Source organism: Bos indicus, chromosome 21, assembly GCF_029378745.1.
Source record: "Bos indicus isolate NIAB-ARS_2022 breed Sahiwal x Tharparkar chromosome 21, NIAB-ARS_B.indTharparkar_mat_pri_1.0, whole genome shotgun sequence".
Classification (NCBI taxonomy): domain Eukaryota; kingdom Metazoa; phylum Chordata; class Mammalia; order Artiodactyla; family Bovidae; genus Bos; species Bos indicus.
This window is the reverse complement of record NC_091780.1, coordinates 26,836,109-26,849,262: the sequence shown is the minus strand read 5'-3', so window position 1 is coordinate 26,849,262 and position 13,154 is coordinate 26,836,109. Positions and strand designations below refer to the sequence as shown.

At 46.3% G+C, this 13,154-nt stretch overlaps 1 protein-coding gene and 1 long non-coding RNA gene across 2 annotated transcripts in view; one reads left to right on the top strand and one right to left on the bottom strand.

Annotated features, from left to right (window-relative positions):
* The window catches only part of ABHD17C (abhydrolase domain containing 17C, depalmitoylase), a 54,672-nt gene extending 48,855 nt beyond the window's left edge, over positions 1 to 5,817 (bottom strand). Inside the window, exon 1 of the mRNA XM_070775250.1 lies at positions 5,119 to 5,817. Coding sequence (XP_070631351.1) covers positions 5,119 to 5,708 — 590 coding nt within the window. The 5' untranslated portion in view covers positions 5,709 to 5,817. The remainder of the gene's footprint in view (positions 1 to 5,118) is intronic.
* Positions 5,818 to 6,060: 243 nt separating this feature from the next.
* On the top strand, positions 6,061 to 10,705 carry LOC139178193 (uncharacterized). Its single transcript, XR_011562588.1, has 2 exons — positions 6,061 to 6,259; positions 6,469 to 10,705. It is a non-coding gene; the product is annotated as an uncharacterized lncRNA (long non-coding RNA).
* Positions 10,706 to 13,154: the final 2,449 nt, after the last annotated feature.

The following is a 13,154-nucleotide window of genomic DNA, read 5'->3' as shown; positions in this document are numbered from 1 at the left end:
AAAATTTATCTCTTGAAATCTAACCCACAGGGTGATGTTTTGGGACATGGGGCTTTTGAAGGGTGACTAGGTCTTGAGGGTGAAACCCATATGAATGGGATCAGTGCCCTTACAAAAAGTAAAAGTGTTAGTCCCTCAGTTGCGTCTGACTCTTTGTGAACCCATGGACTGTAGCCTGCCAGGCTCCTCTGTCCATGGAATTCTCCAAGCAAGAATACTAGAGTTGGTTGCCATTCCCTTCTCCAGGGATCTTCTCGACCCAGGCAGGGATCGAACTCAGGTCTCCTGCATTGCAGGCAGATTCTTCATCACTGAGCCCCCAGGGAAGTCCTTATAAACCAGCCCAAGAAAACTCCCTTGGCTCTTCCACCTTGTGAGGACATAACGAGAAGCTGGCAACCAAAAAACAGGGTTCTTGCCAGAGCCTGACCATGCTGACACCCTGATCTCAAGACTTTCAGCCTCCAGCACCGACAAATTTGTGTTGCTTTTAAGCCACTCACTCCACAGTACTTTGCTATAGCAGTCGAACCTTATAAGACATCAGCTTCTTTCTTCTAAGCTCAGTCTATACCCTCCTTTCAAATCCAACCTCTCTAATGCATACGTTTCAGTCATTTTTCAAATGCTTAAAATAATCACCTCTTGCCCAACTAGCAATGACCCACCTTTCCTGCCTTCAAGTTTACTTCCTCCCCAAACCCTTACTTTAGATGACTTGCCGACTTACTTAGGGGATGTGCTACCTTTACCTATGGAAACACCAGGCAGTGATTGTGTTTGAAGTCCTCCACCGAGGACTGGACCCATTGCTAGAGCATGCAGAGAGGGTGGGCCAAAAAGTTTGTTCAGATTTTTCCACATCTTGAAAAACCCAAGCAAACATTTTGGCCAATCAACATGGAGAAAGGATGCAAAGAAATACAAAAGGGTTACTGTTACTCTGTTGTCCAACAGAGATGCTTCAAGGCTGCAAGCATGAGAGATAGTGGATGCAAAGTGGATCAGACCTTGAGCCAATACAATTTTTGTTTTGAGCCAATACATTGTAACCTCTTTCTTTGCCTATGATTATGCCCATGGATACGAGATCCTAGAGGTAAAATAGATGCAACTTAAAAATTAGGAAAATTTGAATCTATTTATTTATGGGGTGCCCATATGTGCAAACCACTAAACAAATATTTAATGAGTTCCTATTATCTTAAGGCACTTTGCCTGTTGTTGGGAATACAGAAGACAGGAAGTGCTTGCCCACAGGGAACTTCCAATTTAGTGAGATGCAGTTAAACAAGAAACAGCAACACAATGTGATTAGTGCAGATGAACGAACAGGAACACCAGGCGCTCATGAACCCAATCAGGATCCAGTCGGGATGGAGAACGAGGGGTACAGGAAAAGGGCTCACACAAAAGGCCAGGCAAGCACCAGAAGGCCTTACAGTCCTCCTAGGGGAACAACCTAAGTGCAGAGATGGAAATGATTTAGGATGGCGTTGGCTTTCCAATCAGAGTTCTGAGCAGCCTGGTTCCTCAGATCAGAAAACAGAAAGTTCCCCAAGGAAGGCATGAAGACTGGGAGTAGAAAAGGGGACGTGAGGGGCTTCCCTGCTGGCTCATTGACGAAGAATCTGCCTGCCAATGCAGGAGACACTGGTTCAATCTCTGATCCAGGAAGATCCCACATGACGTGGAGCAACTAAGCCCACGTGCCACAACTCTAGAGCCTAGGAGCTGCAACGAGAAGCCGTCACAATGAGAAGCCCATGCACCACAACTAGAGTAGCCCTGTTCACCACAACTAGAGAAAAGCCCACATAGCAATGAAGACCCAGCACAGCCAAAAATTAAATAAATAACATTTTAAGAAAGAAAAGGGGATCTGAGCTAATCAGCCATAGAACAATGGGTATATGTGGTGGGAGGTACTGCTGCCGGGGCCATGACCTGAACAGAGTCATAAACGGGTGGAGAAGAGGGCATCTTCCAGGCAAAGTAGAACAGAAATCTACAGACAGCAGACCAAGGGGAAAGGCTGTTCAGGGATTGCTTAGCTTCACAGTCAAGTAACTCCTAGCCTATTAAAATAACTGAGACATGTATATGCACCTCCAGAAAAATGTGATAAATCAGACTGCATGGTAATGTGGAAACAGTCCTAAACTAGCAATCAGGAGACCTTCCCGATCTTCTTTGAGCCTCTGTCAAATAAGGGTGCATAAGGACAGTGTCCATAAATGAGAAGGTAAATTAACTTAGTCCTTCCCAGCCTGCATTCTTTTTCTGCTTCTTAAAAAAAAAGAAAACAAAACATAGTCTACATGTGTAGTGCTCACAGGCAAAACTACTGCTTTGTGAGACATTTGCTTCAAATATATAGAGCACTGAAGAATTGATGCTTTTGAACTGTGGTGTTGGAGAAGACTCTTGAGAGTCCCTTGGACTGCAAGGAGATCCAACCAGTCCATTCTGAAGGAGATGAGTCCTGGGTGTTCTTTGGAAGGACTGATGCTAAAGCTGAAACTCCAATATTTGGGCCACCTCATGCGAAGAGTTGATTCATTGGAAAAGACTCTGATGCTGGGAGGGATTGGGGGCAGGAGGAGAAGGGGACGACGGAGGATGAGATGGCTGGATGGCATCACGGACTTGATGGACAAGAGTTTGGGTGAACTCCGGGAGTTGGTGATGGACAGGGAGGCCTGGCGTGCTGCAATTCATGGGGTCGCAAGGAGTCAGACACGACTGAGCGACTGAACTGGACTGTGTATGTGTGCTTGATCTAGATGCAAAACATAAAATGTGTTCCTTCTTGTGGGGTCACAATCAAAAAAGTTTGAAAAGCACAAGGTGTGTAAGGTTTCTTCAAATCCTAAGATTGTCATTTAGCCTTTAAGTTCTAACCTATTTAACAGGTGAGTAAATCAACCTTGATGTGAGTTCTGGCATAAAACTAAATAAATTCCGAGCAAAGGTGAGCTATGTGCTCAGCTTTGTGCTGTGTGTCTGTGTGTACTAAATTACTTCAGTTGTGTTCGATTCTTTGGGACCCTATGGACCATAGCCCACCAGGCTCCTCTGTCCATGGGATTCTCCAGCAAAGAACACTGGAGTGGGTTACCATGCCCTCCTCCAGCGACACAGGGATTAAACCTACATCTCTTATGTCTCCTGCACTGGCAGGCAGGTTCTTTACCACTAACGCCACCCCATCACACAATTCAAAATTTAACCTTACCCAAAGCCATGCCCATAATTAAATTACATATGACACATGTCTCCGGGAAATAATTATGTCTCCTGTATGTTGTAACACAGACACACCTGCATATTCAGGGCAAAGGATTTGCCTCATGTCTGAAAAAGATTTCATTCTAATCTAGACACTTACATATAGGAACAGTATTCTACAGAAATTTCACCAAATAACCTACTCAAGGTGGGATTATGTTTCACTTTAAAAAGATCTAATGCCAACCCTTTATTTTAATACCTTGACCAACAGCAGCTACTAGTGATTGATCGTGTGTGACAAATATGTATGTGAAACTCTTTATTGAAACAGGTGACTTTTTAACTACTTGTAGATTCTGACTCGGGGGCTTCCCTAGTGGCTCAGCAGTAAAGAATCCACCTGCCAATGCAGGAGACAAAGATTTAATCCCTGGATTAGGCAGATCCTCTGGAGAAGAAAATGGCTACCCACTCACTCCAGTATTCTTGCCCGGAGACTCCCATGGACAGAGGTGCCTGGTGGGCTACAGTCCATGGGGGTCTCAAGAATTGTACAGCCTCAGCCTAAATCACTTTCAAAAAGCTTCATCCAAACAAAGTCCTTCAAGACTTGCGGAGAAGAATGTGAATAAGCAACGTATGAAATCCTAAGTATTTCCCTGTTGGATAGGCCATTTTCCCAGAAAGGCACAGAATAATTTATGAACATATGCATGAACAGGAATGAGGACAAAAATCACTAATGTTGGCTGTCTGCAAGTGGCAGGCAAACACATTTTAGATAAAGACGACACCTGTCAGTAGCTTAACAGTGCCAATTATACCTATTCTGGGGGCTCTTTCATCTGAAGCAATCCGATGTCAGAGAAAACATGACCTCAGGTGTTTTCACCATCCTGCTACTAGGTGGCTGGGGTGAAGTCACAGATACCCAGACTGGAGCACAAACAGGTGGACGTGACTTGCCCACTTACCCGACTTTCGGGTAACTAGAGACTAAAACTCAAGTTTGGTTTGCTGGTCTTACCGTGTCTAGCCCCAAAACCAAGCCCCCAATTTGTGCCTCCCACATAAAAGACTCCCTCAGTAAACACTTTCTAGTCCTCCCGTGAATGCTAATTCAAGGTCAAGAGATTCCCCAAGCCCTTTAAGCACAAGATTCGAACTCCTCCTGGGGTTTTTTGTTTTTGTTTTTTTAACTAAGTTTCTGATAAAGATGCCAGGCTCACCACCACCAGCTAAACTTCCTGACCGCCTTGCCAGCTACTCAGCCCCGGAAGTCCAACTTCACACCACCCGACCTTCCAGCTCCCTCCAAGGCCGCCCAGACGTGGCCCCGCTGAGCACTTTACAACCGGAACGTATTTTGGAAGCCCTCCCGCCGCGCCCCCTGACTTTACAAGGAAGGAAACAAGAGGTTCGAGCTCATGCGCCTTGCCCAAGGTCACTTCACCCTGAGGCCCTCCAGCCTCTGGCCGCCGGCTCACACAAACTCAACGCGAACCAAGTTGTCTCTGCCCCGTATTTAAGCATGCCCACACTGCCACTTGTGGTGCCCAGAACCACAAAAGACCCAGCCGGGGAGATCGGGGGCACCCAGGCATGCCAAAGCAGGCAAAACCCTGCGAATCTGAACTCTCCAGGAACCAGAGGGCTGGCGGGGTTCTTGAAGGGGGTGAAAGAAAGCCAGGGATGGAAAAGAAAAGAGAAGCCACCACGGCCGCGGAGGGGTGTGTGTGTGCGTGGGGGGAAGGAAATCTCTGTTCGCCCACAGCCCGGAAAGAGGGTCCCTCTCCCCTCAGGCTGCCCCTGAGGCCCCCAGGGGATGCCAGCCCGGCCCCCTCGCAGCGGCCGGCCAGGCCTGGCGATCCTCGCCGGGCTCACCGGGTGCGCAGCGCCTGCCACGCGGCGTCGATGTCGGCGTAGAGGTTCTTCTCGGAGGGCTTGCCGGAGCTGACGCCGTAGCCGGAGTAGTCGTAGGAGAAGATGTTGCAGTTGATGCGCGAGCCCAGGCCGATGTAGAAGCTGCACATCTGGCCCAGGTCCACCGCGTTGCCGTGCGAGAAGAGCAGCGTGTAGCGGCTGGAGGGCGCGCAGCGCACGAACATGCAGCCTAGCCGGTTGTCCCGGGCGGTGCGCGAGAAGAAGACCTCGACGGCGTCCAGCTCGCGCTGCGAGTACTGCCAGTCGGCGCGCTCGCTCAGGTGCAGGCTGCACGCGCCGGGCCCCGCGCCCCCCTCCTCGGGCTGCTGCGGCGCCGGCTGGGCCGCGGCGGAGGCGGAGGAGGTGGAAGCGGCCGAGGCCGGAGCGGGCGCGCCGGGGCCGCGCTGCTCCGGCGCCAGCACCGTGTAGGTGGGCTCGGGCGGCAGGAAGGCCAGCTTGGCGGCGATGCGGCTCGGGCAGGGCGGGCAGCAGAAGAGCCAGCACAGTTCGCCCAGCGAGAAGCCGTTCATCCTGGGGCCTGGCTCGGGCATCGGGGCGGCTGGAGCGCGCCGCCGCCGCCGCCGGCACGGCAGGCAGGCAGGCAGGCCGGCTAGGGAGCGAGGGCGGGCGGGCGCGCGGCGAGGAGCGGGCGAGCGGAGGGCGGCTGCGGCCCGCCCGCCCGGCGGCTGGAGGAGGGGGCGGGGAGGCGCAAGGGGGTAGGCGGGGCCGGCCCGGCGGGCGCGGCGCTGGGAGCCGGGGCGGGTCAGCAACGGCCCGGCGGGCCGGGAGAGGCTCGGGCATCCGGGGCCCGCGCGCGGCACACAAAGCCGGCGGCGGCGGCCATGCCGGCTGGAGCGCGCCGCCCCCACCCCTGCCCCCGCCCCCCGGCTCCCGCACGCCCGCCGCCGCCGCCGCCTCTTCCGGGTTACCGCGGGCCCGCGCCCCCGCCGGGACCCGGGCCGGGCCGGCGTCTGGGCTGGGCTGCCGGGCCGCCTACCTCGACTCCGCGCGCGGGGGCGCGGGCACCTGCTCTGGCCTGGGAAGCGCGTCCTCCTCCCCGGGACGCCCAGGCGCCCGGAGCAGGGGGGCGCCCCCGCTTAGGGTCTGTATGCAGGGGCAGGTGGGCAGATCCCCAGAGGGGTTCCGGGAGGGGACGCTGGCACCTTTGCCACCCTGGGAAGCAAGACCCGAGCGCTCCGGGTTAGGCATGGGGGCACGTGGGCCGATCGGGGGACGGTGGAGGGTGGGGACAATTGAAGGGGAGCAGGTACACTCCCGAATCCGACTCTTCCTCTCTCTCACCTCTCCCAGGAATTCTCTTCCCTAAATCCAAGTTTTGTCATGCGTGGAGATTCTTGGGGATTTGTTGAAGAATTAACGAATGAAAGAGACTTGAACCTGAAATTCTTGGCTCTTTGTGTCCATTGGTGCTTTCTGAGCTGGCTCTTCCCGAAGTCTCAGGACCATCAGGCGAACTGGTGGTGTAGGACAGAGCGCCGATGGATCGCTGCATCTCCCTGTTACAGGAGTTGTTTCTGCCCATGTAGCTACAGCACTGAGCTTCCCTGGTGGCTCAGTGGTAAAGGATTCGCCTGCTAGTGCAGAGACCCAGGTTTGATCCCTGGGTGGGGAAGATACCCTGGAGTAGGAAATGGCACCCCACCCCAGTATTCGTGCCTGGAGAATCTCATGGACAGAGGAGCCTGGCGGGCCCCAGTCCATAGGGTCACCAAGAGTCAGACACAACTTACCAACTAAACTACAGCCACAGTATTACTTTCCTAGGGGCATGACTGGGCCTTCAGTAAATCCTGTGTCCATAGAAGTCAGCTATTATAACAGGGCCACTCTGTATATTTAGTATTATGCTACATTGCCACTGTCATTTCTCATCTCAAGGGCAGTAGATTTTCTGGTGTTAACTAGGTGTCCTTTACAGCCCTAGTTCCTCTAGACTTGTTTCTGGAATCCAGTACTTTTAATGGTCTTAATCAGGAAAGATTTTACAATGATTTAAATCCCTTGTAATCTTGGCACTCACCTTTAAGTGATTTTTTTTTTTTCAAATATTACTCTCGGTGCCTTGAAACTGAGTAGGCTCTGGTGCCAATTTCACAGAGCCTTCCACAACTTCCTTTTTCCTCCTGATTTGGCAGCTGAATTCCCTTTGAGGAATTGACAGGAGATACCCTTACTGATTGCCAGCAGGGCAGCTAGAGACACGGAAATTGGCAGCATCACCACTCTGGGTCTCTTGTGTTAACTCACAGATGTCCAGGAGAATTTAAACTTTCCTCCTGGCTTTTGTGGAAGGTGTTATTTTTGAGCACCCTCATCTAAATGAATTTGCCCATCTTGATTTCAGTAACCTTCAGGACCAGGTTTGAAAAGATTATTTGTTCACTAAAGTAAATTTTAAATGTTGTTGAAACTATCCAAGAAATTGGCTAAAGAAAACTTGGTTAGCAAAGCTTGTTCAGATTAAATATTTGAAGTCTATTTTAAAGTTATTCACACTTGGTGACCTTTCACCCAAAACCTTTTTTTTTCTTTCTTTCTTTTAATTTATTTGGCTAGCTGAAGCATGTGGTATTTACTTCCTCAATCAGGGATGGGACCCACGCCTCCTGCATTGTAATCGTGGAATCTTAACCACTGGACCACCAGTTGTTGTCACTCAGTTGTGTCGGACTCTGCGACCCCAGGGAAGGCCCCAAAACCAAATTTTTATCTTCTGGAGATTAGGTTTCCCTTTTTAAAAAGGTGTATAACTTGCTACTCGATACAAAAATACTGTTTGTATTCAGCATCTATTGATGTAATGTTTCTTATGCTCACAGTACCTAAGATGTTCGAACTTTTGGGCTGAAGCTATAAAGAGAAGACAGTCCCTGCTTTCAAACACCTTACAATTTAATTAGAGTATTGGCAGAAGATTCAGAACACTTTCCCTGTGAATTTTTTAAAAGAGAGAGAGAGAACAAACCAAAACTCCAAAAGCCAAGGAAACGGTTTTGAACCATTTGCTGATTTGAACCATCACCTGATTCAGTGGTGATATTTCTGTGGGAAGTTAAGATGATTAGCCAAGTGTGTCACTCCCTAATCTTTCCAAGATTAGAATAGAATTTGGAGGACTTTCCTAGTGGTCCAGTGGTTAAGACTCTGTGCTTCCAATGCAAGGGGTGCAGGTTCAATCCCTGGTTGGGGAACTAAGATCCTACTTGCTGCCCAGCCAAAAGGAAAAATATTTGTTTATTTATATTCCTAAAGGATTTGTGGAGTGTCATGCAGTGTAATACCAATAAATAATAAAAGCCTGTTTTTTATTTTCATCCTCTTAGAAGATTACACAGAGGTGGATTCAAATAGTGTTTATTTCCCTGGACAGTATGTTGGTTCAAGTTTGTGGGAATATTAAATTGAGACCCTCTTTTAAGTGAATTTGCCCATACTGATTCCAGTAACCTTTCGGACCTGGCTTCAAAAGACTGTCTTCACAAAAGTGATTTTTAGATGTTTTTGAGCTATCCAAAAAGTTAGCTAAAGAAAATCTGGTTGACGAAGACTGTTCAGACTATGTATCTGAAGTTTATTTTTAAGTTATTCACACTTGGTGAAGTTTTACCCCAAACCAGTTTTTGTGTATGCTGTAGAATAGAGCTCCCCAAACTTTCTCACCTCATGCCTCTTCTAGTCATAGTCAAATTTATGTAGCCCCTCAACACAATGCCCCTCCCCAGGAGGAAGAGTTTAATATCTCTGCCACACCTCTCACACCCACGACAAAGGTGGCAGTCTGTCTTGGCATACTGGTTGCAGAACTTCAACATGCAGCCCAGGAAGAATAAATTTGCCCTATATATTTGCAAATATATTTTCAAAGGTCAGGGATTACTGACTGATCACTTTGATCTTAAAGAATATCCATGTGGCTCTTCCTGCATTTTAGAGGAAGAGAGAACGGTAAAACTTCGAGTCTGGGTCAGCAGACATAGTTACTAAGTACTTACCATGAGTTGGTCACTGAGTCAATCTGCAGAATGCAGAGGTGGCTAAGACAGCTCCTCCTGCCCTCAACAAGCTCACTGAACGATTTGCTACACAGAATAACTCTGCATCCTGCTAAGCCATTCTGGGTCAGTAAACGGAACAGTATTCCAAGTAGTTAAATGCACTGGTCTCTATTATTAATATTGGCTTTTTGCACATTGAAGTTTTCTTCCAAATCAGTCTGCCTGATTCTGAGTTGCTCAAGATCACCCCACTTGTGACAGCATTTTTCACTGACCATCAGAGGATATTTATGCTTCAAAACTGGATATGGTTGTTTCAGTGGAAGTTAAAGAGAGATCGAAGATACATCAACCCCTGGGAATTCCCTGGTGGTCCAGTAGTTAGGACTTGGCGCTTTCACTGCAGGGCCCAGGTTCAATCCCTGATCAAGGAACTAAGATCCCACAAGCTGAACAACATAACCAAATTAGAGGGGGAAAGAAAAAATAGAGTGCCCTGTTTTATTTTTTCTTTCTTTAAATTTAGGACTGAATGCTCTGTGAAGGCTAGGATGATGTCTGTTTTGGTCACTGTTTCCTCCATGCCTTGTTTAAAGAAGATGCTCATCAAATATTAAATCATCAATTAAAGAATGAGTTGAGTGATTTAGTGAATGCATCGAGACCAAGGTTATTCCTTCCCTTTCAGACAGTATTGTCAGAGTACAGGCTTTGAGAAAGACACAAAGAAGCCCAAGTCCATGCCAGCATCCCCCTAGGAATAGACTACACATGTCCGCTGGCTAAGGAGTTGTGGCATTCTTCCCATCTTTCTTACTGTTGATAACAGTGATCGGGTTTGTTCTGGGCAACAAAGCTCCTAGTTAAGACACATAGTCACCTGGCCTCCCCTGCTGTGAAGACGGCCACAGGACACAGTTCTGGCCAGTAGTCTCCAAGTGAAGTGTTTTTTGGAGCTTCTAGAAAGACTTAACAGAGCCAAACTCATCTGGCATGTTTCTCTTTTCTTGTCCCTTAATTCCCACTTGGGTTGCAGGCATTATATTACTAGAGCTATGACAGCCACCTTGCCACAATGAGAGTGAATTTCATAGTTGAAGATGGTGGAGTAGAAAGAGAAAAGTCTAGGCCCTTCAGGACATTGCTGAACAACTGCCCAGCTTTGCTTTCACCTGGGCTTTTTACTTTGTTTTTAAGTCTTTATTGAATGTGTTACAATATTGCTTCTCTTTTGTATTTTGGGTTTTTGGCCACAAGGCATGTGGGATCTTAGTTCCCCAACCAGGGGCTAAACCTGCGCCTCCTGCATTGGAAGGCTAAAGTCTTAACCACTGGACCACCAGGGAAGTCCCTGAGCTGCTTGTTATATGAGAACAATAAGTCACTTTATGTAACTGTATTAATAGTTGAGTATTTTGTTACCTGTAGCCTAATGCAATAATTAGGAATCTGATTCAGGGAACAGAATCGAAAGATCCAAACATTGTTCTTAACTGCTTTCTCAATAAAATCAAAGAATATTTTGTTGATAACAGTGGAATAGCTATGGCTGCTTTTTCCTCCATTTAAAAAAATTATTGAAGTATGACTAAAGATGGGGTAGAATTTTGAGGAGATATCTATTAAACAAATCCTTTGGAAAAGTGAAGAAAATCAAGCCGATAATTTTGAAGATAGCATAGTTGACATTTGCGGCCTTTCTGGGAAATCTGAACCAGTGCTCATTAGGGTAAGGGCCTGCCATTCAACTGAAAGCTTTTGGAGGTGAAGTATCTTTTTCCCAGAACCTCTCAGCCTGAGGGCTCTTATCAAGAGTGTTGTAAATGAGGTCACTGGAGCCCCAGCTGGGGAGAGCTCAGAGACCCATGAAATGATGAGAAAGCACCAGAGAAATAAGGATTGAGAGAAATCAAACACCAACCACCCACATATAGGTGCTTTCACAGTTTCATTCTTCGCATGGATGATTATGTCCTCAGACCTGCATTTCTTACTAGTCTTCTCCTATTCACGGATTCTTAATGGGAGGGCCAGAGTCCCCAAAATCTATCTCAGAATTTGGACTTGATGAGCAGCTTGAAGATAAGAACTTGTTTTCCCTGCACAATCAGCATAAAACTTTATGTCCTAGCGCATAATAGGAACTCTAAACAGACTTAACTGGTTATTGGGATTCAATTTCTAATAATCTCTAAATGCTTGTTTCATGTGCAAACATGTAAAAGGTTAAAGAAGTGATTTTTTTAAAAATGGGAAGTGAGAAGGCACAGCCTTTTATATGCTGAGCTTGCAATTTAGTTTTGTGGTGATAATAAACAATATGGCTTCAATTTTAAGGGTTTGTTTTTTTTTTTTAATTTTGGATAGCTGCACATCAAAACGGTCCATGAATGACTGATCTGTAGTGTTATTCCAGGGAATTTACAATAATGAATATTAAGGACATACTCAAAAAAACAGTAATATCGGCATAAGACCAAACAGATCTAGCTGTCTGTGAATATTTCACATGTAATAAATTTGATGTTTAAAATTGGTAGGATTATACTAACTTATTTCAGCAATTAGCTAAATATTTGAAAAAAGATAGTTCAATTCTGATAGATTAAAAAAAAATCAAAGATTTTTTAAAAAGGAAACCAAAAGACAGCTGGAAAATATAGATGAAGATTTATATATCTTTGAGCAAAATACCAAAGGCAGAAAACACAGGAAAAAGTTAGTGATTTGACCACATAATTTTCAATCTTCTATATACTGAAATTAATTTATAGATGAAATGAGATGATGTTGAGGACTTGCTGCCAAAAAAAAGGAAACAAGATGATTAATAAAGACTTGATAATTGTTGAATCTGGGGCTTGAGTTGATGAGTACATGGGGGTTTCATATGCAATTCTCTCTACTCTTGTATATAGTAAAACTTTTCCATAATAAAAAAAGTACATTTTTTTTAATTTTTAGGATTTTGAGAAACAATCTAGGCCAAACTATTTGCCATCAATTCATTTAAAAAGAAAAATACCCCAATGGGGAAAACGGATAAAATATATGAACAAGCATTTTATAAAAAGGAGTACAAATAACCAATAAGTATGTGAGAAAAAGTTTAGATTCAGTTTTAAAAGCAAATTTTAAAAATTTATTTTTAACTTTCTTGCACTGACCCCAATTTTTTTTTTTTTTAATGGAATAAAAACCACTAGGGGTCTGTTGGACATGATATAGAAAACTAAGCACTCTCAGAACTTTCTGGTGGAAATACTAATTGGGACAACCTTCTGGAAAGAAACTGCACAATATATATTCAGATCAGATCAGTCACTCAGTCATGTCCGACTCTTTGTGACCCCATGAATCGCAGCACGCCAGGCCTCCCTGTCCATCACCAACTCCCGGAGTTCACGCAGACTCACGTCCATCGAGTCAGTGATGCCATCCAGCCATCTCATGCTCTGTCGTCCCCTTCTCCTCCTGCCCCCAATCCCTCCCAGCATCAGAGTCTTTTCCAATGAGTCAACTCTTCGCATGAGGTGGCCAAAGTACTGGAGTTTCAGCTTTAGCATCATTCCTTCCAAAGAACACCCAGGACTCATCTCCTTCAGAATGGACTGGTTGGATCTCCTTGCAGTCCAAGGGACTCTCAAGAGTCTTCTCCAACACCACAGTTCAAAAGCATCAATTCTTCGGCGCTCAGCCTTCTTCACAGTCCAACTCTCACATCCATACATGACCACTGGAAAAACCATAGCCTTGACTAGACGGACCTTTGTTGGCAAAGTAATGTCTCTGCTTTTGAATATGCTATCTAGGTTGGTCATAACTTTCCTTCCAAGGAGTAAGCGTCTTTTAATTTCCTGGCTGCAGTCACCATCTGTAGAAGACTTAAAATATGTCAAACTTGTAATCAAGTAATTCAAGTTGAAATTTAGCCTAAGGAAATAATCCATTTTGCACATAGATTTTAAATACTAGGATGTT